General features: G+C 39.6%; 1 protein-coding gene across 1 annotated transcript in view; it reads left to right on the top strand.

The window, feature by feature from the left end:
- Positions 1-25829, top strand: part of LOC126092804 (neural cell adhesion molecule 1-B-like) — a 55557-nt gene that overhangs the window by 13091 nt on the left and 16637 nt on the right. The window contains exons 3-6 of the mRNA XM_049908532.1: positions 12181-12317; positions 15562-15693; positions 18857-19003; positions 24005-24186. Of these exons, the coding sequence (XP_049764489.1) occupies positions 12181-12317; positions 15562-15693; positions 18857-19003; positions 24005-24186 (598 nt within the window). The remainder of the gene's footprint in view (positions 1-12180; positions 12318-15561; positions 15694-18856; positions 19004-24004; positions 24187-25829) is intronic.

Raw genomic sequence — 25829 nt, 5'->3', positions numbered from 1 at the left:
TGAGAGGAAACCTTTTATGAATGCAAACCAAGTTTGTTTTTCTATAGAAAAATGGTTCAAATGGCTCTGAGCACTATGGGACTTAACATCTGAGGTCATCAGTACCCTAGAGCTTAGAACAATTTAAACGTAAGTAACATAAGGACATCACACACATCCATGCCCGAGGCAGGATTCGAACCTGCGACCGTAGCGGTCGCGCGGTTCCAGACTGAGGGGCCTAGACCGCTCAGCCACCACGGCTGTATTTTCTATAGAAACTTTAGAACAATCACGTAATTGTAATAATGCGATGTTTATAACGCATGCTAGATATCAATAAAATTACTGCTTCCCTTGTTTATGCGAAGCGTAAGCCTTACACTGACGTGGAAGAAACAGGTGGTCCAGTAACGCGGTCATAGTTTGACAAAGCACCGAGTGATTTGAGCTCAAACAAGTAAGGAAAGGACGAGGATATACCTTCAGAATTAATGAAATCTATAGGAGGTGTAGTAAATAGAAAGTTATTTCAGTCGGTGTCAGAAATTTGTGAAGTGCGTTACTTACAACCAGATATCCAGAAAGACGTTATCATCACATTACTAATGAACGCACCTGTTGATAAATGTGAAAACTGTCAGACTGTAAATATGAGTAGAATTTTCTCGAGCTTCCAGATGCGTGAAGCGGTTAAAACACCATAAGCTTTCGGCCGAATGGCCTTCGGCCGCTGTCAAGTGTCGACTGTCGTGAGCTTATTGTTGCTTTTTTATACGACGCTGCTTAAAAGTGTGCACAGTCTCTCCGGCATAAAACTGTCTACAACTACACGGTCTTTTGTTATGTCCCTGGCATTCTGGGGCCTACATCACCTTCCACAGGCCTCAAGAGTTGTTTGTTGGGGACCTGAAGACTGAATTGATTTTATGCCTTTTTCGGAGCACGTGTATCTTTCCCGTTACTGAGCCGCATAAATGCAGTAACAAAAAAAAATGGTTCAAATGGCTCTGAGCACTATGGGACTCAACTGCTGAGGTCATTAGTCCGCTAGAACTTAGAACTAGTTAAACCTAACTAACCTAAGGACATCACACACATCCATGCCCGAGGCAGGATTCGAACCTGCGACCGTAGCGGTCTCGCGGTTCCAGACTGCAGCGCCAGAACCGCGCGGCCACTTCGGCCGGCCAAATGCAGTAACACCCGCGTCTTCGTATCCTCCTAGCTGTCCTTTATCTTACAAGTCTTCGGCGAGATGGTTTGCGGAATTTGGCAGTTTTGGAGACGTTTTCTTTTAACACTTACCATAAGAGACTCAGTTTCCACGACTGGTTTCCAGCGACTGAAACGGCTTCCGCTCGATGCACCAAGGTCCTAAAAACAGAATGTTTCTCTACTGGATGATGATAGGTGGTAGCTGGTAGCGTGCAGATATCTGTCCTTATGGGAGGTATTTTGGTAAAACATTGTGGTTGAGACACTCTGTAGTTTTTCGGCGGAAAATGATGTCAAGGAACGATACAGCCGGCAGGTGTCAGCACTAGTAGTGGGCGGAATATACCAGGGTGAGTCACTAACAATTGCCACCAAGAATAACTCCGAAAGTGGCAGGAGCAGAAAAGTTTGTGGGACAAAAGTTGCATGGCACAATGGGGGGCCATAGTATGACGGTGGTTTTTTTTGTTGCTACGTGGGGGTCGCTTCAGAGATATGAAGGGCAGCTTTGTTTTTGTAGGCCGGCCGATGTGGCCGAGCGGTTCTAGGCGCTTTAGTCTGGAAACGCGTGACCGCTACGGTCGCAGTTCGAATCATGCCTCGGGCATGAATGTGTGTGATGTCCTTAGGTAGTTAGGTTTTTTAAGTTCTAAGTTCTAGGGCACTTATGAACTCAGATGTTAAGTCCCACAGTGCTCAGAGCCATTTGAACCATTTTTTTTTTTGTTTTTTTGTTTTTGTAAGTGGGGTGCTATAGTTTGGTACTTATTTTCTGATAGCGGCTATCGAGACGAATTCAGTAATGTATAACAGTAAGGTCTTTCAAGGTCAACGAAGGTCACAAAGGTGGCATGAACGCCCATTTACAGAAGGTGTTCGAAGTGATGACCACTGGTATCCATGCAGTGCTGCAATCTTCTTATCATGGATTGGGTGGTAATCCTTATCACATCGGCACTTATAGAAGCACATGCTCTGACCATTCTCTCTCGTTTATCGTCATGTGTAGTTGAAATAGGGGCCTAGAATTCTGTCCTGCAGAATCCCACACCATACATTCACTGACCACAACGTCTTTTACGAATCCCCACCAGAAAAAATCCAGAGGTGTCAAGTCTGGCGAACGAGCCAGCCACGACACATCTCTCCCGCGTGCAATCCAACGATTTAGGAATTGTCTCTGCAATTCATTTCTAGCCATCAGAGAGAAATGTGCCGGACACCCATTGTGTTGATACCACATTCTGTTCCTTGTTCCTAAAGGTATTTCTTCCAACAACAGACCCAATGTTTCTTGCAGGAATGTGGTGTACTTCCTACCATTAAGATTTCCTTCGATGAAATAGGGGCCTAGAATTCTGTCCTGCAGAATCCCACACTATACATATATTGACCACGGTTTTTGGCGTGCAACTTGGTGCAGCAAACATGGATTTTCAGTTGCCCAATAATACATGTTATGCAAATTAACATTTCCATGGTTCATTAATGTAGCCTTGTCAGCAAATAAAGTAAAATTTAAAAAATGTGTCATCCCTCTGAATCTAAAGTTGAGCCCATCGACAGAATTCAATGCGATGCATACAATTCATACCAGTTAATTCTAGGTGGAGACTGATACGATAAGGACGATATTTATGGCGATGCAGAACACGAACAACACTATTCTGGCTCATACGGCAAGAGTACCAATTTCCGATTCGTCGTTAGTATCTTTCCTTTGCCGGATACATTCCCGATGCGGTAAAGATCCAGTTCTTCTCAATTTATCATACACACATTTAAATTTACGACGTGTAGGGTAGGTACGTTGAGGATATCTTTCAGCGTATAAGTCTCTAGCTCTCACTGAATTTCGTTGGCATTATCCGTAAATGAGAAGCATATAGACTTTTCTTCGAAAGAATGCATCATTCACATTTGCTTGATTCGGCGATACTAGTCTTACCGTTCCTATTAGTGTTGTACTGCGAAACCGTCGAATGGTGTCTACATGTCAATGTAAACAATGGATACGCCGTGTTCTGCGAATATTTACTATTTGCACAATACACGAGAGATAATTGTCAGAGCATGTGCTCCGAAAAGTGTCGAAGTGATAAGGAATATCACTCAATCCATGATAAGAAGATTGCAGCACTGCATTGATACCAATGTCATCACTTGGAACATCTTCTGTAAATGGACGTTCACCTTCGTTGACCTTCAAAGACCTTACTGTTGCACATCATTGTATTCGTCCCGATAGCCGCTATCAGAAAATAAGTACCTAATTATGCCATCCCATTTAAAAAAAAAAAAAAAGAACTAAGTTGACCTTCATATCTCTGACGCGACCCCACGTAGCAACAAAAAACTAACGTCGTATTATGGCCCCATTGTCCCATGCAACTTTTGTCCCACGAACTTTTCAGGTCCTATCATACTTTCGGAGTCATCCACGTGGCAAGCCGGCCGCTGTGACCGAGCGGTTCTAGGCGTTTCAGTCTGGAACCGCGCGACCGCTACAGTCGCAGTTTCGAATCCTGCCTCGGGCATGGATGTGTGTGATGTCCTTAGGTTAGTTAGGTTTAAGTAGTTCTAAGTTCTAGGGGACTGATGACCTCAGATGTTAAGTCCCATACTGCTCAGAGCCATTTGAACCATTTTTTCCATGTGGCAGTAGTTAGTGACTCACCCTGTACAGTGTGTCATGAGGGACGCTGGAAACATCGCATTCATAATGCGGAAACGGAGCGATTTATATGAAGTCCAAAAGTGGGTTATCTCTGCCACTTGTGCAAAGGGTTAAAACATTTCCGAAACGTCTAAGTTTGTATACCGTTCGCGTGCATGGTGGTGCACTGCAAAACGGTACTATCCAAAACCAGCGACAAGACAACTGTAGTGCACCATGGGCCACAGGGAACAGGAGTGAAAGATGGCTGCAGAGATGTGTACAGCCGAATAGACATGTTGCGTGACTGAGTGCCCAAATGAACCAAGGGGCTACCAACCGTGTCTCTTCAACTATCGTTTAGCGAATTTTGCTGTGTATGAGTCTCCACAGCAAGCGCCTGGTTCACGCCCTCATGCTGAATGCTCTTCATCAGCGACAAAGGCTGCAATTTGAACGCCAGTACCTAAACTGGATGCCCATTGAGTGGCAACTGATGCCTTTTCAGACGAATCACATATTATGCTCCACTGGACAGATGGCCATTGGTGCTGAAGGCGTGAAACGTCTGTCGTCTGAAAGCAAACGGGAGGGGGGGGGGGGGGGGGGCGAGTACCACGGTCTGGGTAATGTTTTCGTGACATTCCCTGAGTGATAGCGTTAGACTGGAAGGCACACTGGATCAACACTAGTAAACGTCTATCCTTTGTAACCATGTCCACCCTACATGCAGTTTCTTTTTCCTCAGACGATCGCATCTACCAGCAGGACAATGCAACATGCAACTTGCCGTGTACATGCGCGGTATGAGAAGCACCAGGATGAGTTTACCGTACTCCCCTGACCACGAAACTCCTTGGATTTAAACCCAATCAAGCATTTATGTGATCACCTCGAGTTGGCTGTTGGTGCCAAGTATTCTGAACCGAGAAACCTGGCACAGATGGCTATGACACTGGGGTCAGCATCGCCCCACATCCCTGTCAGTGCCTTCCAGTGTCTTCCTGCACATCTCGCAGTGGGCAGTGCTGCAAAAAGTGGTTGTTCATGCTTTTGGTAGGTTATCACTTTAGTATGACTGAACTGTATATATCCTTCTACAAGCCACAAACATTTAATTCAGCTGATGAAATCGTCATACTCTTGATACGGTGCAGACTGTGACCAATGGGCGGTGTAGGGAGGCTGGCCGCATGTTTTCTGCAAGTCTGTTGACGACCTAATGATGTAGAGAGTTATGTGTGGGACAGTCTGTGTTTATTATTCAACAGCTGCGTACAGAACACTAGAGGTGTTTCCATCTAAAAGTTCAGTCTATGAAGGAAAATTAGAGGACATTTTTCTGCAGTGGTAGGATAAAGTGTGATGAACAACAAATAAAAAATCCTTACCACTATTGGGTGAACATGGGTGGTGAGGGGGCATTTAAAGGTCGCATTTTTACATTGCTCTGGAATATCTCGAAAACAGAGCCTTCTATCCAAAATGTTTTACAGTACAAAACTGAACTGCATTGAACTTCCTACAAAAAAGTTCCTTCATTTTTTTCTCAGGGACTAATAATTGCAAGGAGTGGAAAAAATACACAGTATTAAAAATAATGTTTCAGTAGTATGAAATTTATGTGCAGCTTTAAATAAAGTGGGTCAATAACAAATATTAAATGTGTGTACCACACCTCAGTGCAAGATAACTGTACGAAAGGATTAATAGTGGTCTGAGGGTAAAACAGGGTGCAAAAGAGAGGATGGAGGTTAGAACTTTGAGTGAAGATAGGTCACTAGATTGTGGTCATGCACTTCCATCTTCCATATGTATGCAAACTGAAGAGTGAGCGTGCTATTTCCCATCCTCTCTACCCCACTACAACACAAAAAGCAACTACTGGGTATTTCAGAAAGTTATATCATACCTCCTGCAGCTTACCTTAAAAATAATTGGTGACACAGTGTGCAAACATGCCCAGATGAATTTATTTTCCAGAAAGTGTGTTCAGTGTACATGGAATACAGATATGAATTAGTAATAATACCAACACCAAAAAGCATAAGGAGAGAATCTACATAAATCTCTGCACAGTGTTCTACACTGTTAGACGGGAAACTGACTGCTTGTCATCCCTTTATTTTTTTATTTACATGTCAAGTTCTGTAGGACCAAATTGAGGCGCAAATGTCCAAGGTCATGGAATGTGTCAGTACATGACATTACAACATAAAAGTAATAACAGATAATAGATAAAAATAAATGTTTATGAACACAAAAAAAGTCAGTCCATAAGTTTAAGTAAACACAATCAACAATACAACAAGAATCAGCTTAATTTTTCAAGGGGCTCCTTGACAGAACAGAAGGAGTGACCCATGAGGAAACTCTTCAGTTTCGATTCTAAAGGGTTTGGATTGCTGCTCAGATTTTCGAATTCGAGTGGCAGCTTATAGAAAATGGATGCAGCAGTATACTGCACACCTTTCTGCACAAGAGTTAAGGAAGTCCGATCCAAATGCAGGTTTGATTTCGCTGAGTATTAACCAAGTTAAAGCAGCTTATTCTTGGGAATAAGCTAACATTGTTAACAAGAAATTGCAGTAAAGAATATATATATATTGAGAGGCCAATGTCAAAATTCCCAGACTCCTGAACAGGGGTCATCAAGAGGTTCGTGAACTTACACCATCTGTTGCCCGAACCTCCCGTTTCTGAGCCAAAAATATCCTTTTAGAATGGGAAGACTTACCCCAAAATACAACACCATACGACATAAGCGAATGAAAATAAGAAAGTAGACTAAGTTTCGTGTCGAATGATCTCTCACTTCTGATACCATTCGAATACTAAAATGGCAGCATTAAATCTTTGAACAAGATCCTGAACATGGACTTTCCACGACAGCTTACTATCTATCTGAACACCTAGAAATTTGAACTGTTCAGTTTCACTAATCATATGCCCATTCTGTGAAATTAAAACGTCAGGTTTTGTTGAATTGTGTGTTGGAAACTGTGAAAACTGAATCTTACTGTGATTTAGCATTAGTTTATTTTCCACAAGCCATGAACTTAGGTCATGTACTGCACTATTTGAAATCAAGCCAATGTTGCACACAACACCCTTTACTACCAAGCTAGTGTCATCAGCAAACAGAAATATTTTAGAGTTACCCATAATACTAAACGGCATATCATTTATATAAATAAGGAACAGGAGTGGCCCCAACACTGATCCTGTATGGCAGCTGTAATGTTCTTCTGGGAAAAACAGCTGCGTCCAACATGAGTGCTCCTCGCTTTTCTGTTTAGACAGGCTATACTCTCCAACATTTCCTGCCCAATTCTCTCATGTGAGTAGATGGAATAGATCCTCCATCCTTAGTGTTCATATAATGACATTCTTTGCAGTTGATTTAGTGCAGTTTATTTGCAGTTGTTAAATGAGCTATTACATAAAAAAGCTTCACAGCCAGAGCTGTCAAAAGTGTACCACATTGCAGAGCCTGTCCCAAGTACAACAGACTGGCAAAATGTATTTGACAATGTTGATTAAATTGTCTCCACTATCAATGACTGGAATATTTTTCACAGCATGAGTGGTATCAAATGTCCCACACTCAGAATTACCAACATCTGAAGAGGCATAAATTGGTTCCCTCTGTAACAGAAATAGATCACCTAGATCTTATAGAATTTCAAAAATTTCAATGTAAGTCAAGCACTGCATTATAGCAGATCACTGTTCTAGACTTGAACATGGTCAGTCTTATTCTATCATGCTTACTGATACACATCGTGCTGGATATACTGTGTAAGTGTGGTAAGCGGTACCATCAGTGCAGCCCACTCTACAAGTGCAAGCAATTTCTGGAAAGGAGAGATTTATGAAATCTAATAGTAACACAATTAATGGTGAGAGAAGTGCAGTATCTTTCTGGCGATTCTTTAATTCACCACCATATGTCTACATCTTGGTTACACAGCTTTGCAATATGTTGTCAACAACAGACAGCAGCAAGATGCCACATTTATCAGTTCAATCCCTTTCTTTTCCCACCAACACTGCATGGGTTACTGACAACATCACACTTACACATTAACCACTTCTCAGCCACTGTTTATAGGAACATATTTTATGTAAAAGGTCACTTAACAACTGCAAATAAGTACTCATTTAATAAACTAAAAATAACTCCACTGCATAAAGACAAGCTCATTGGAATTATTTAGTCTACTCACATGAGAGAGTTGGACAGGAAATGTGGAGGGAGGGGTTATAGTCTTTCTGTAAAATGGAAAGTGAGCAGCATTCATGGTGGGAGGAAATGCTTTTCCTGGAAAAAACATTACAGCTGCCATGCAGGATGACTAACAATCAAATTCCCCTCTAACAGTGTAGAAAAGTGTGTAGAGATGCTTTTCTTGTGTCAGACAGACTTTGTGTAAAATACACACCCCCTCTCCCCCCTTGCCACAAAGCTGCAGTTTGTCATCACTGTTGTTCAAGTCGTATGCAGAAGAAGTTGTAAACCAAGAGAAGGCAAATTAAGAGAAATAAGGGGGCATACTTTAACAAGTATGATACAGACCACATACCACATTCCAGATAGTGACAATGAACTATTTACACAGGCAGAATAGAATGACCCATACAAGTCCATTAAAACATTTTCCTCCGGCAGCTGTAAAGTCAAAGAATGGCCTCTGTTCCAATTTTATCCAAACAACAGAAAGCATATAGAACATTTTTGTAACAACAGTTCAAAGGTTCTAAGTGTCACAAGAGGAGTTCCATTACATCCCATACTTAGGACTGTGATGTTTATAAATTAAGTAAGTGGCTTACCCAATTCTGTGCCTTGTCAATCCATATTCCAGGCAGACGACACTGCATTTGCTTTTCTAGAAGAGATTCAGAACACCCAAAGCAAGAAAAGTGAAGAACTCTTCAAAATACATAATATATCCTTTGGAGACAAGTGCAAATTACTCATTCTAAAACTGTAAATATTTGTTTTACTCTGTACAGTAATGAGAATGATAACTAAACTCCCTCAGAAAATTACAGAAACTATATATATGTAGTATTGTTAACCAAACTTATGACTTGCATAAGTGACAAGTCATTGCTTAACTCTTATTATTATTTTTTATAGCCCCTGACCAATGGATTGCTGTTATGGGGCAATTCCTCAGTTCTGAAAGCATATCCCAACTGAGAAATCACAAACCCTGAGGAACATACTTTTAAAATTAGAAATACAAACTATTACATCCACTTACATACTAAGTTGTTTGGTGAATGCCAAGGTTAACCTGCAGAAGCACAAACAGTGAAGGTCTATACAAAACCATGATCCAAATCACAGGCAGACAATTGAAGTCCCAGTTATAAGACTTAAAAATATGAAAACAGTTATCTCAATAGGAATAATGAGTTGCACCACTGAATGCCTTCAGGAACACTAAATAAAGATGGCTCAAGCCCAAAGCTTTGTACACTACAGAAGAATTTAAAACATGTGATACAGTAATTTTCTCTGATACACCTGCTGTCTCTCCAATTGATAATATTATTGATGTGTTTTCTCTGTGTTGATTTTCTCATAGTAAACTGTATCATTTGATTTCTAATATGTGAATTGTCTACCAGTGTACTGTACTATCCATTTGTAGTTCATATTATTTACAGCTCATTTATATTAATATATTGTTAACACTGATGTCTTATCATGTAGATATGTATTGTATGTATGTTTATATATCATGATAATATCTTTTATTTCATGCAGATTACAGGTATGATGACTATTGGCAACATGTAGAATGCTCTGTGATGGATAAATATGAGGTTTTGGGCAAAAAGCATCACACCTTTGCTTTTTTTCCCTTTCAGGTACATGAATGGATGACAAACTGCTATTTTTCACATGGAAGTTATGCAGGCATAATGTGTATTCACTACAAAAGATGGCTCTGTGTTTGTTGGTAGTAGCTCAGAGAGTGCTGTGAAATCAGCTGTGTGGCAAGCATCATGCAAGATGGATGTAATACATGTTGAGGTGCACGTATATATCAAAATAGCCATTCTCCAAGGGAGAAAGGCAACAGAATATCACAGTGAACTGTAGCATGGTGGGTTCGAAAGTTTCAACAAGGACTTTTGCAAGAGAGGGCAAGTGACACTGAGAAATGTTCCATCCATGGATATTGCAGACAGGGCTGCAACTGTGAAAAATTGCTTCATGATATGTACCACATGACCTGACAGAAATTCAACGGTAGATGTGACATGTAATATGTTCCAACCACCTAACACACTGGCAGCCATGTACAGCAACCACTTCCTGTTATGAATAATCACCATTGATGAATTCTGGGCCACTGCACATCAACTGGAACACAAATGTCAATCTGTGGAGTGCTGACGTACTGGATCACCACATGAAATTTATCATGATTGTCACTTATGACATCAGGGGCATTATTCTGTGCTACCTCATTCTACATATCAGTACTACAATCATCTCCTGTTGTAACAGGTATGACATGGTGTTCAGGAAAAACATCTGGATCTCACAGAAAGTGCAATCATACTGCACAACAATAAAAACCACATAAAGCCAGGTGTGTACAGCAGCAATTGCAACGCGCCGAGGAGAAAAATAGGAGCACCTGCTGCATTCTTCTTGCTCTTCATCCTGTGACTTTGATCTGAAACGAAAGTGAAGAAAACACTATGTGGTAGGTGGTTTGTGACATGAGAGGATGTTACCAGTGCTGTGCAGGCACATATGATCTGATTTAAACATGGTAAGTCAAATGGTGTTGCAGACGGTATTCAGCACCTCCCACACTGTTTGCAGCATGTTGTGAACATTGGAATAGAATACTTTGAGATCAGTTTTATCGTGTTATCTGTATGTGTGGTGTGCTGTAAACATTTTGCACCATGAAACCAGTATTGTCCTGTATACAGCTGCCGTAAATATGTGAGGCACAATGTTCACATGTTCTTCTGAGTCCACACATGTAGCTCCCATCTCATCTTTTCATTTGAATGTGCCCCATTTTCCAGCCAACTGGTATCCAAAAGAAAAAAAATAGTTGAAATGACTTTCGCCACAACTGTCATAAATAACTGTCCATGTGGCAGTAGCTGTCTGTCATGCAGTGTGATCTATTGACATATTTGTCACCTCGTGAACTTTCATGGAACAGTACTCAGCAGTGTGGTGGCTTATTTAAAAGTGTCTGCTGCCAGACAGTAACAGTTGAGGAGAGAGCAACAACATTAAAGCAACAAGAATATGTCCTAAATATTTTAATTATTATTTTCTGGAGGATTTTTCTCCATCTCGTATAAGGCAAGCAACAAAACTGTAGTTTAGATCACTGACAAAAACAAGACTGACCAGCTTGAGTGCTGGAAATCAGTCTGAGAGCACGCATCCATTTATGACATGTATGCAGCCAAAACTGCTGTCAGCTGACAGAAAGAAGCAGACAGGCAAAAATTGGGAAACTTCTCTAATCAGTGGGAAGAACATCCTTGGACAGACACAGGAAGGTAATTAAGAGAAGGAATACCAAAGGGCAAAGACGAAAAGAAAACAGGATCTTCTAGAGCAAAAAAACCTTGTTCCTAAATAAGGGAATTGCTCACAGCTCCTCAGAAAACTGATTCAGCAAAAATAATGCATTTGCTTAAAGTGTATATCTGAGTTTGAAGATGACTGGATACATTGTGATTAATATATGAATGGTGGCATGAAGACGGTGTGGATGAAGATGTAGGATGTTAACTTTGTGACTATTGCTGAATAATTTCAGGTGTGAACTCTGGAATGACTGTATGCTTACTCTAATCCACTGTGTGAATAAAAGTGTGAAATTAGCATATGTTCACTCTTAATCTTGTTATGGCTATTTACTTTTAAAATGATTAATACGGAAGAGCTTAAATGGTACATTGGTGTATAAATAGTTGGATCACAATAAAAGATTAAGTAGGTATCCACACTTTTTTCCTTAATTGCATACTCTTACCCAAACCTCCTTTATGTGAATTTATTTCAGTACCTCTCATAATCTCCATACCCTCAATTTCAACATTAGTGAGCACCTCTCATTATCATTAGAGCAGCAAATCCCCTCCTAATTTCTTCTCCCATCAACAATTTGTGCAAATATTCCTGTACCAGAATGTAAGCTCTCTATTAGGTAAAAGGTCGGCTGGCGCCACATCAAGTTAATTTAAATTCAGAAACAGCTGTACGTTCTTAGTATTCAGTTAACGTTTGTAAAATGTCTATATTGCCATATTTTTAATTTCAGGGTACATGTTGAAGGTGGAAAGGAGACACTGTCGCTTGTGTTCTCCAGAATTGAGAAGAAGGACAAAGGAAAATACACATGTGTCTCTCGCATACAGGGACAAGAACGTTCCTTACACTTCGAGCTGTTTGTCTACAGTATGTGACCAAGCCTTTTACATTTCTAGCAATATGTTTACTAACCTTATTTTTTCTTTATTCTGCCAGGGATTGTATCCTGAATTTTGTTCCTGTTGTCCAAAATCACCGTGCACATATCATCAACAGTGAATGCCCCATAACACTCCGTGTAGTATGCCTGATGTTATTTTCCCATCTAACAATTTCTCCCTGTTAACAACTCACTCCTTCTATTTGCTGGCAAATCTCAATTTTTTTTTTTTTAATTCTGACCCTTTACATGACTCTCCCTATTCATAAATGTGTGTTGTATGTAAAGAGATGTGAAACAGTACTTGAGTTATGGCTCCTCATTAACAAGTAATTGCTTCCACAGCTAACAGGGTGAGCTTTCTTTCCTCCATTCAAGGTAAAGCTCTGGTGTTCACATCAATATTTGTCTGATAACTGTATTACTTTTTGCTTCCAAAAAAGAAACATATCGCAGTTACTGGGATTTAGAACATGAATGTGTCAGTATAGTGGGAGCACTCTGAAAACAAGAGAAAGCATCAAGCAAATTACTAACCTCTTATGCCATTGTGGAAAACAAAGACATACATTGAGGGAAGCTTCATGGCAAGTAGACTGAAACAGTACTTTTTGAAGTGTGCATCCAACATAATGTGGGGGAGGGATTAGTGTAGATTACTTCTCACCACAAAGACGAAGCTCAGATTCACAATTGTGTTTCTCTTTGTATGTGTGAGTGCACTCCGTCAAATTCTGTGTAAGAACAGGGTGTACAAGATTTCTCTTCAGAGTAAAGGTGTGATTTTGTAAAATATTTTGTATGACTGTTATTTTTAATAAATCATAATATGATTGCTACCATTAGACAAAGTAGGTTGCACCACTTCAAATGAAACATTGTACACATTTATTGCATCTTTTGCACTGTCCCATTCTGCAATTTTGAATCTCCTCTATCTGGTGAATAGCAATCTGTCCAACCATACCATTAGTGAACAATCAGTTTCATTTGACAACATGGTCAATATCTGCTCCCCTTCTGCTACAGAATGCGAGGGTTCTAGCAATGTATGAGGGTTGACTGAAAAGTAATGCCTCCACCTTCGTAACCCTTCAACATTTGACAGCATTGGTATGCAGTAGGTTCTGGCTTGTTCCGTAGCATCCTCTCTACAGCTCTAGTTGGCAGGAAGCCTTAGCACTGAACAGTTGTGTTGTTACAGTATAAAGTATGGAACCCTACACAGACAGTCAGTCAATGTGACTTAAGCAATGTACAGTCATTGAATTCTTGACAGCAGAAGGTGTCACCCAAAGGAGATTCATCAGAGAATGAAAGCAGTTTACGGTGACTGTGTTGATGTGAGTACTATGCGTCGTTGGGCAAGTAATTTTAAAGATGTTGAGGTGGGAACATCTGACCTGCATAACAAACAAAGAATTCGATGGCCTGTGACAGCAACCATCGAGTTTCACAAGCAAAATCTTGACAGATTGATTTGGGATGATCATCACATCACTCACAGAGAAACTGCAAGCTCAATCGGCATTTCACAATAATGTGTTGGTCACATTATTGCTTTGCTTGGCTATTTGAAGATATGTGCACGATGGGTACCCCGGATGCTGACTCCTGAAATGAAAGTGCACAGACTTGAAATTTGCCAGGAACTCCTCTCACATGGTGATGCCTTTCTCCATTCAACTGTGACAGGAGACAAAACATGGGTACACCATTACACCCAGAGGCGAAACGTCAGTCTGTGGAATATTGACACAAAGACTCACCCCAGAAATTCAAGACACAGCCCTCAGCTGGAAAAATCATGGCCACAGTGTTCTGGGACGCAGATGGTGTTATCAATGTTGATTCCTTGATGGTGGAACAACAATAAATTCAGAGTGTTACATCACAATGCTGCAAACTCTGAAACAATAGCTAAAAAGCGTCCAAAAGGAAAAAGGAAATGTTTTCCTGCAGCATAACAATGCCAAACCACACACTTCACATGCCACCACAGCAGAACTTCAGAAACTGAATCACCACCATACAGCACCCTCCATACTGTCCAGATTTAGCACCAACTGACTTCCACCTGTTCCCGATAATGAAAGACAATCTGCGGGGACATCATTATGCTTCTGATGAAGACGTTGATAGAACTGTGAGGCTGTGGTTGCAGAAACAGAGTGTCAACTTCTTCCTTGACGACTTCAGAAAACTTATTCATCATTGGCAGAAATGTATCCCATTGGGTGGTGATTATGTGAAAAAGTGAATATTGGTAATTAAACATAACATTCTAAGGACTATTTCTGCCTTTGATTTATTAAGATATTCCCATCAAACCAAATTTACAAAGGTGGAGGCATTACTTTTTATTCAACCCTTGTATTTTATACAAGAAGCTGCAGACTACAGTAACAAAATGGACACATCCATATGTGCCAGCAGGAGATGTTGATATTCCAGGAGATGACTGGAATGGTCCATCATTTGAAACTGAAAATTTGCCATAGACATATGCTCTACCTCAATGGTCCTGGAGATAAATGCTTGCAAATATCTAGCACCATTATGAAAGCATTTTATTTTCATTGGCTTTTATGTTTTAGCTATTATATTTGTTATTCATGTTACAAACTTGCAACAGTTCATAACAAGTTAGTTACAGTTTACAATTTATTTTCAAAACAGTCAACCACCAATGTCAATACACTTTTGTACTCTCATGGGAACATTTTGTGTAACACATTCGACACTGGCCTCAGTCATCCTGGACTGAGCAGCTGAACTCCTGTTGTAAGTGCAAGCACTACAAATGTCTATGATGCTTCTTTTGAAATGATGAAACCTGGTTTATCTAATATTAAGGAGACTGGTCCTTGAATACCAGGGGAAACCTTGAAACATTGTCAGTTGTCTAAACAGTGTAACTCAGAGAATAAGATTTGTAGGCCCATATAATGCTAATCATCCTTTAACACATCTTTTGGGAACATTTTTATGTATGAACCACAGCACTTTAGCTCTCACATTTCTTTTAATTGCATTTTTTTTTTTTTTGTTGCAAGTGAAATAAACCATGTCAATTATTTGTGTACATCATGGGTACACATTACTCAAAATACAAAGCAAATGGTTTATTTTTTCCTGTATGTTCTTTACAGTATTGTTTTTAAAGCAAGCTATTGAAAAGATTGCTTCAGCAGTAATACAAATGAGAGTACAAGAGTAATTTTCTTTCAGCACCCATACATTTCGAAGACACACCAGAGATTCAAGAGGTGAAAGAGAAATCAAATGCCTTGGTAAAATGTGAAGTTCAAGGAGATCCTGAACCAACTATCAAATGGGAAGTTAATGGAACTTCAGTAGATGGTAAGATACTATACATACATTTGGAACTTTTGTTCCAAACATATGTTTGATATTGTATATTTATTGATCATCCATTTTATCATATACGATGGTATAAGATTTGTCATATGTTGATACAAAAAAGCTTGAATAATAGTGTCTGTATACAAATCATACAGACAATTAAATACATAAACAGAAACAAATCACACAGATACAGATTCTACAGATAATCAAATACATACACCAAACAAATTCTAAGTTTACATTATATCCAGTATATCTGGTGACACACGGCTACATATACCTTAAGTTATGGTTGTCCTCGAATCCATAAAATTCATGTACTCATCAACATTGTAAAATCTTTCACTTACAAGCATTTTCTTAAGTTCATTTTTAAAAACCTGCAGCTTTGATATCTTTTTAATTCTTAAGGGGAGGGTACCAAAAAGTCAGTTCTGTGTCTAGTTTATACTCAAGGTATTCACTGTTCGAAGAAAAGAACTAGGCATGGGATTTCAGAAAGCATATACTTTCGTCAATATATATTGAAATAAGAGTCATAATTTTCGGTTCTATGAATATTTCTCTACAGGACTCTCTAGGACTGAGAGAGGTGGTGCAGTGGATAGCACACTCGACTCGCATTTGGGAGGACGATGGTTCAAACCCACGTCCAGCCATCCTGACTCAGGTTTTCCATGATTTCCCTAACCTGTTTCAGGCAAATGCCAGGATATTTCCTTTGAAAGGGCTCAGATGATTTCCTTCCCCATACTTCCCTAATCTGAGCTTTTGCTCCATCTCTAATGACCTCATTGTCAATGGGACGTTAAACATTAATCTCTTCTCCTCCACTCCCTAGGTACAACCCCTTTTATAAATCTTATTGCTCGTTTTTGAATAATAAAGGAGTGTTTTTCTACTTCACTGCATAAATTTTTGAGCATTCAAAATATGTAACAGCATTTACTTAATTTTTTTATTGATCAATTCTACACATTTATCCACTTCAAGTTGCTCATTTAACAAAATTCCCAAAAATTTAGTATCTGAAGTTTGTAGCATTTTCTGTTTGCCTGACTTCACTATAATATCAGGGTTTACTTTATTTGAAGTATGCCTGAAATTCTTTAACAATGGTTTCTTCTCATTAACAGCTAGACTCTCATCTCTAAACCATTTAATTGCTTCTTCAGTTGTTATTTCTATTTTTGTGTAAGTCAGCCACGTTCTGAGCTTTAACAAAGAGACTAGTATCATCAGCAAACAGTCCAGCATCAGATTGTGTTCAATAATGTCAAGGACAACGGGGATCCCAACACCAATTCTTGGGGCACTCCACGAGTAACTTTCTCACATTCAGAAAAGTAGGATTTACCTTGATGAGCTATTTCCGATTTCTGGTATCTATCACATATGTATGATTTAAACTACATACAACCAGTGCCACAGACTCCATAGCAGTATAGTTGTCAAGCAATATTTTATGATCAATAACATTAAATGCCTTAGATAATTCTGAAAACAATCCACAGTTTACTTCATTATAATCAGTGGAATGTAGAACAAGTTTTAGGAAATTATATACAGCAGTTTCAGCAAATCTATTTTTCCTAACCCATTTTGTTCATTGGAAATATTCCATTAAAATCACACATCAATATATTTTTCCCCTTTCCTCCCTCTCGTGTTCTCACATAAAAGTCATAATAACAAATATAAACTTTCAGGATGTTTAATGTGAATACAATCACTCATATCCATGGTCTATCGGAATCTTGAATCAATTACCATATTCTACATCTCGGTGCAATAAGAAGTACCCTCAGATATGCACACCACAGTAGTTTGTAAAACATATATATACAGATGTGGATTTCAGCACACTATCACAAACATAATCCATGGAACAGATAACTGAATGATCCAAATTTAACTCTGCAATACCCATAGATAATAATATTTTTTTCATATTATTCAGTTTCTAGATAGATAGAGTAAATTCTCTACATTAAATTAAACTTCTTTAATGTTTGTAACAAACCAAATATCCAGAATGTCCATACACAGTGCTATGAGTATTTAAATTGATGACTTAAATGTTTTACACTGAAACAAACATTCTGATGTTAAAATTGGCTACTAGTCCACCATACTGCCATACTACAGCATTTTGTGTCATGATGACCATGTGACTGTGGTTGCTGGTCCTACACTTCCACGTATTACTTTGACTTGGGTGTGACCCTCACCTCCTCCCCCCCCCCTCCTCCCCCCCCCCCCCCCAATGACTGACTGACCTAATTGCCACACATTTATGTTCTCATAATTATTTGGTGACACCTGAAGATAAAGCTTTATGCTTCAAAACTGGTTGTGCAACATATTAAAAAATTACTGGGAATTGAAGTGGATTTTTATTCTATAGATAATTATTTACATATATTATAATAGTGTATTAACTGGATTTACCACTTTATGAAATAAATTATGTGTTGTAGCTCAACTAGAAGAGAGTGTATTAACAGGTAGTTAGTTGCAATGCTACAGCATTGATGTTTCCTTTACCTGTAAAGCAGTACACAGGCAGTTAATTATTACGCATCCTGAGAGGCATTTCTCCAAACATGGTTCAGATCTTTCCACCAACATTTATTTTAAATTCACTTCTGCACTATTCAAAAAATAAGCACACGCTGAATATGACAGACATAAATCCAAGGCACATGTCCATGTAACAATTTCCCATGCATGGAATACAACCTTGTGCTCCAACTTTAATAAACATGATACTAACAGCAAGATAAAATCAGAGCTTTCTTTCTTCTCATTCAGTTGAGTTTCTAAGCTCATGTCAACTGCAGCATAGTGACAACAGCAGCTGTGAATTACAGGAAAGTTTGTGGGAAGGTAAAACATTCCAGCAATAGATTCAGGTGCACAGTATAGTTGCAGTCATATGACAGAGTAGTATAGCCTGTATTGTACTTACACCACTCAGTGAAGAATATGAATGAAATGTGACACCCTTTTCAGCCTATATTTGGAGCCATTAAATGTCTCCTGCTGCATTGTAAAAATTTGCATTCATTTTTAAATTTTTTTATGCCTCACAGGTTAGATGTTATTAATTTTTTGAATTGAAGACACAATTTTATGAGGATGTTTTCCTTAACAGGTAATCCAAAATATGAAGTTGGAGGAGATGGACTGTTCATTAGTAATGTTACACTGGATGACCGTGGTTATTATCAGTGTCAAGCTTTCCAACTCTCACCACATATCTCGAACATGCAGCAAAAGACAATTTTTGTCAAAGTTCTTCGTAAGTATATGTTCTTGTGTGTGTATGTGTGTGTGATGGTGCACATGACAATCTTTTTCTTTCTTTCTTTTTTGTAACTCTGCAATTTTCTTCCAAGTTGAATCACTACACAAACAAAAAAATGAAAATAATGGCTGTTGATATACTTTCCGGGATGTGAGGTCGTGGTCCAAGAACTTTTCTGCTCCTTACGTTTCGTCCAGGACTGCGCTGGACTTCCTCAGAGGCGCTGCTCCGCTGAGTCTTGCCGACTCAGGAGCAGAAAAGTTCTTGGACCACGAGCTCACATCCCGGAAAGTATATCAACAGCCATGTCAACTGGTCATGAAAGCCTTCATTCTACAATGAAAATAATGTTTTATCTTTAAATGTGGCTTATAAATAAGAGTAAAATTTGAATACTTTCTGTAATATAGACATTAAATTGTTTGTACTGAAATTTTGATCTTTACAAGTAAATAGTACTCTCCAAAAGTATGTGGCTAGTACTAAATGGCAAAGCCTGAAAGAGAATGATAAGCTCAGCTTTTTCATTTATTTTTTATGCTAATATTCCAACTATAACAGAACCTCTATTTCGTAAAATAAACAGTTTTATCCAAATTGGTGTCTGTGAGCTACAGTGCAAAAGAGTGGCACAATTCTCACCAAAAGCACTAATTTCAATCACTTCTGCAGTTTTTCCACATTAATGTATTATGTCCACAAACTATTTGCTCATGAGCACTTTTTTGCCAATATTAACTAAGTTGTTTATATTTGTCTTTATCATCTCTTCAATCTCCTCCACATCACCAAAAAATGTTCCATGTATCAGTGCTACAGATAGAAGATGACTCTGTCTTTCCACCTCTTGATTCCAGATATCACTTCTGTGTACCTGTGGAAACAGCAGCTGTGATTTCTGTTCTAATTATGTGCTGTTTATTGTCTGTGCCTGTGACAAATCTGAGAATTCAATATTTTACTGTAATTACACACCTCTTCCCAAACTTCATATTTGTTTATTGCTTCTGTGAAACTCTCTAACATTTTCTTTATTTCTGATTACTGCTTTACTTCCGTATGCATATTCTGATTAAAACAGTGCTGTTTGCATTTTCTCAAATTTGGTCCATGTGTTGCAGAACAGTTACTCAACTAATAAAGTAACAAAGTTACAGCTGTTCTCATATCTAGCACTGACTCAACCATCATCATACATAAGTATCCATCTTGCCTACATGCTCACCTAAAACAAAAGATACATTACTGTTTTAACAGGGCACCCATTAACCAACTTTTCTTCCCACTTATATATTATTGAACACACTGCAGCTTCACATCCCATCGAGAGTGGGCATTGGATGTCTTGCAAGTTAGAAAACATTATTACGGTTCTTTCAGTCATGCATTCATCGTGTTATGTAGATGCTATGTTGATGGAGAACCTTCAAGAACGTGGCACAAGTCAAACTACTATTAAACTTCAGTAAACTAATTTGTGCTTATTCCGATTAAATAATTATGGGATAGAAAAAAGCTGATTTTTCACTTGTAACAAATACCAGCTCTTTATCTTCTACAGATAGTTTAACATCTACATGGTCACACAGATATTTAGCATTGAACAACAGTTATCTAAATTTCTAATAATAAAGGCATCTTTACAATGGATTTTACAACTTTTCACACTTACATTAATCTTCAATCTCTGTATAATTAGATAATCTGAAGAGTGAGTGACCAATCAGGTGAGATTTTAAATTTCTTTTGAATTTTAGGGACTCCCGATTTCTCACTCCATGTCTGATGGATGTGTGTGAATATCCCTGCACATCAACACAGAACCCTGCTCTGAATCATAATATCTGTTTCACCACTCTACCTTTGACTCCCCAATTTTATTTGTGCATTCTTCTACCACAGTGTTCTTACCCTCACAAGTACTAAGATATATTTCATTCATGTAACAGTCACTGTGAGAATACCCACATTCACACACTTTTTAATATTCGTAATCTGTCTAAATATCACAGTGTTTCTAATATAAGTGAGGAAGTTGATGGAAGCTCTATGTTACCTACTTTCGTTATTGCCCTTGTCATGTATATTGTACAATTCCCATTCAACACAAGACCTTTTTGTACTTATCTTATGCATTCTGCTTTGAATTTATCAATCAGCTAAAATGTGGGGGCAGTCAAAATTTTAGCCAGTAATTAAAGTATATCTGTTTGATATGTTGATTCACTGACTGTGAATGTTTTGACATCAGCTGTATCATGTATAAATCTACACTCCTGGAAATGGAAAAAAGAACACATTGACACCGGTGTGTCAGACCCACCATACTTGCTCCGGACACTGCGAGAGGGCTGTACAAGCAATGATCACACGCACGGCACAGCGGACACACCAGGAACCGCGGTGTTGGCCGTCGAATGGCGCTAGCTGCGCAGCATTTGTGCACCGCCGCCGTCAGTGTCAGCCAGTTTGCCGTGGCATACGGAGCTCCATCGCAGTCTTTAACACTGGTAGCATGCCGCGACAGCGTGGACGTGAACCGTATGTGCAGTTGACTGACTTTGAGCGAGGGCGTACAGTGGGCATGCGGGAGGCCGGGTGGACGTACCGCCGAATTGCTCAACACGTGGGGCGTGAGGTCTCCACAGTACATCGATGTTGTCGCCAGTGGTCGGCGGAAGGTGCACGTGCCCGTCGACCTGGGACCGGACCGCAGCGACGCACGGATGCACGCCAAGACCGTAGGATCCTACGCAGTGCCGTAGGGGACCGCACCGCCACTTCCCAGCAAATTAGGGACACTGTTGCTCCTGGGGTATCGGCGAGGACCATTCGCAACCGTCTCCATGAAGCTGGGCTACGGTCCCGCACACCGTTAGGCCGTCTTCCGCTCACGCCCCAACATCGTGCAGCCCGCCTCCAGTGGTGTCGCGACAGGCATGAATGGAGGGACGAATGGAGACGTGTCGTCTTCAGCGATGAGAGTCGCTTCTGCCTTGGTGCCAATGATGGTCGTATGCGTGTTTGGCACCGTGCAGGTGAGCGCCACAATCAGGACTGCATACGACCGAGGCACACAGGGCTAACACCCGGCATCATGGTGTGAGGAGCGATCTCCTACACTGGCCGTACACCACTGGTGATCGTCGAGGGGACACTGAATAGTGCACAGTACATCCAAACTGTCATCGAACCCATCATTCTACCATTCCTAGACCGGCAAGGGAACTTGCTGTTCCAACAGGACAATGCACGTCCGCATGTATCCCGTGCCACCCAACGTGCTCTAGAAGGTGTAAGTCAACTACCCTGGCCAGCAAGATCTCCAGATCTGTCCCCCATTGAGCATGTTTGGGACTGGATGAAGCGTCGTCTCACGCGGTCTGCATGTCCAGCACGAACGCTGGTCCAACTGAGGCGCCAGGTGGAAATGGCATGGCAAGCCGTTCCACAGGACTACATCCAGCATCTCTACGATTGTCTCCATGGGAGAATAGCAGCCTGCATTGCTGCGAAGGGTGGATATACACTGTACTAGTGCCGACATTGTGCATGCTCTGTTGCCTGTGTCTATGTGCCTGTGGTTCTGTCAATGTGATCATGTGATGTATCTGACCCCAGGAATGTGTCAATAAAGTTTCCCCTTCCTGGGACAATGAATTCACGGTGTTCTTATTTCAATTTCCAGGAGTGTATTATGCAATTGTCACATATAAAAATGTGTGCCAGACCAGGGTTCAGACCCAGATTTCCCCCTATCACGAGCAGACACCTTAACCATTTCAGCTACCTATGTATGTTCCCTGGACGAACCAAAACATCCATATATCACATTGTTTACATCCTTATATTGCAGTCCACTAAATTCTTTACCTAACATTTGTCACAGTACTTGGATTCCTGCAACATAGAGAATGAGACACTGCCTCAGTGGGCAGAAGATATAACATTGTTGGTCTCAGTTCCTTGTTGTCTCATTCTCCCTGTTCCAGGAATCCAAGGAATGTTGTGAGCATCAGCTGGTGAATTTAGTGGATTACGATATAATGATTTAGTCAGTGTCACATTTGGAAGTTTGGGTTGGTTTGGGGAGCGTGCACAGAAGTTTTTAAGGTGACCGCCCCTGATTATCTGGAAATCTGGGTTCAAGTCAACAAATTTTCATTTGTCATTATTGGGTAGTAGAACTATACCTAACACAGCTGATGTCAAAGATTTTGTAGTCAGTAAAAAAATTTCAAATTATAACTTGGATGATCAACAGTGTCTGTTCTTTTGGACGTGCATATAAGTGAAAGAATAAGTTGTTGTCATCTTATCATATTATGTCATTGGGCTTCAGATTGAGATTTGCACCCAACAATGACCCCAGTACATCCAACTCTTCCCTACAATTTTCCCATTTTTCATTTTATCTTAAACCTGGAGAAAATGAACCACTAGTTCTGAAAACTAGAGTCAAAGTGTATTTCTATATGTTGCTTTGTACTCTGTTTTGATAGAGTTTAATTAAATACAGTTAACATGTCTGTTTTACCAGTTTTAAACTTACCAGTTTTAAACCTTTACTTCTGATTTCCATTTGTCTTTAAAGACTTCATGAGGCATATCGCTAATAAGAGGAATAGCGTCTGTGAGTGGCAGATAAATTGTAATAGCGTTCAGTGCTTCAGAAAGAATTGTCAGACTTTAAAGACTGGTAATTATTTTCATTAAATTATTACAATACTGCAATTAAAAAATCCATAACTCTTCAAATTTGGTCAGCCATTATGTAAATTTTGAATATTGGTATCCCAAGGTGCATGAAATAATATAATGATATAAAATAAGATATTCTAAGAAATTAGCTGCATTAATCAGATAGGAAGAGGATAAAACCCTACCGAGATTTATGATGTTTTGTGTAAGTAATTTCATACTTTACAGTTAGCTCATGAACAAACATATGTTTCAATACCTGTAATCTCTTATGTTATTTTTCCTTTTCATTAGATGAACCAAAAGAAAAGAATAAGAAAAATACAGCATACGGTTTCATCAATGGAACAAAAAATCTGACATGTGAGGTTGTAGCTGAACCTCCCCCTGTATTCAGATGGATGAAAGATGATGTCACAATCAATGAAGATGAAAACATAACTATAATCAGTGATAATGACACAAGTGTACTGCAGGTAATGAACACTGTTTTATTTTTCCAGCATTCATGTTCAGATGTGCTTCTATAAAAAAAAAATATTTTAACAATAATACTATCAGGATTAGAGCCTATATGTATCCATCATGAGTGGGCTTCCAAACAATTTCTTCTATGTAGTTTTTAGAGAAGGTATTTAGTAATGTTTTGCAGTATGTCTTGTCATGCCCACTAGTTACAAAGCTGTAATTTTCCCAATTGATTGTTGGTTGATGAAAGTGTCTTCCAATTGTGACAGCATTATTGGTGAACTTATGTACTAGTGAAGCTAAAGCTTTCAGTTACATCTGGAGGTCAGTTTGTTGGTCAATAGAGGGCTCCAGTTATACGTAATGCCCAACCAGTCTTGCCCAAATAGTCTTGCATGCTGTTAATTTCTATTTCTGTGGATTTTAGCTTCCAGTCTGCTGCAACAGGTTTCATGTGGAACCATTTTATCCATGGAGCAAGCTTGACTGATAGATACTATGTCATCCAAATGAAGCAGAAGGGATTCATTTGCATCAAACAAGATTTATAGTCCTTAACTATGGAACATAAACTTAATAATATCAAATATCCAGAATGAGATTTTCACTCTGCAGCAGAGTGTGCACTGATATGAAACGTCCTGGCAGATTAAAACTGTGTGCCTGACCAAGACTCGAACTCGGGACCTTTGCCTTTCGCAGGCAAGTGCTCTACCATCTGAGCCTGGTCCTCACACACACACATATCCATCCACACAACATCATGTGTGGATGGATATGTGTGTGTGTGCGAGTGTAAACCTGTCCTTTTTTCCCCCTAAGGTAAGTCTTTCCGCTCACGGGATTGGAATGACTCCTTACCCTCTCCCTTAAAACCCAATCCTTTTGTCTTTCCTTCTCCTTCCCTCTTTCCTGACGAGGCAACCGTTGGTTGCGAAAGCTGGAATTTTGTGTGTATGTTTGTGTTTGTTTGTGTGTCTATCGACCTGCCAGCGCTTTTGTTTGGTAAGTCTCATCATCTTTCTTTTCAAATATATATATATATATATATACCTAAAAACAAAGATGATGTGACTTACCAAATGAAAGTGCTGGCAGGTCGACAGACACACAAACGAACACAAACATACACACAAAATTCAAGCTTTCGCAACAAACTGTTGCCTCATCAGGAAAGAGGGAAGGAGAGGGAAAGACGAAAGGATGTGGGTTTTAAGGGAGAGGGTAAGGAGTCATTCCAGTCCCGGGAGCGGAAAGACTTACCTTATGGGGAAAAAAGGACGGGTATACACTCGCACACACACACATATACAGACACAAGCAGACATATTTCAAATATGAAACAGGCGAAATACCCTCAGACTTTAAAAAGAATATAATAATTCCAATCCCAAAGAAAGCAGGTGTTGACAGATGTGAAAATTACCGAACTATCAGTTTAATAAGTCACAGATGCAAAATACTAACATGGATTCTTTACAGACGAATGGAAAAACTAGTAGAAACCGACCTCGGGGAAGATCAGTTTGGATTCCGTAGAAATGTTGGAACACGTGAGGCAATACTGACCCTACAACTTATCTTAGAAGCTAGATTAAGGAAAGGCAAACCTACGTTTCTAGCATTTGTAGACTTAGAGAAAGCTTTTGAC

The sequence above is a fragment of the Schistocerca cancellata genome, chromosome 7, assembly GCF_023864275.1.
Source record: "Schistocerca cancellata isolate TAMUIC-IGC-003103 chromosome 7, iqSchCanc2.1, whole genome shotgun sequence".
NCBI classification, from domain to species: Eukaryota; Metazoa; Arthropoda; class Insecta; order Orthoptera; family Acrididae; genus Schistocerca; species Schistocerca cancellata.
The sequence above is the reverse complement of the archived record's forward strand: the minus strand, read 5'-3'. Positions and strand labels throughout refer to the sequence as shown.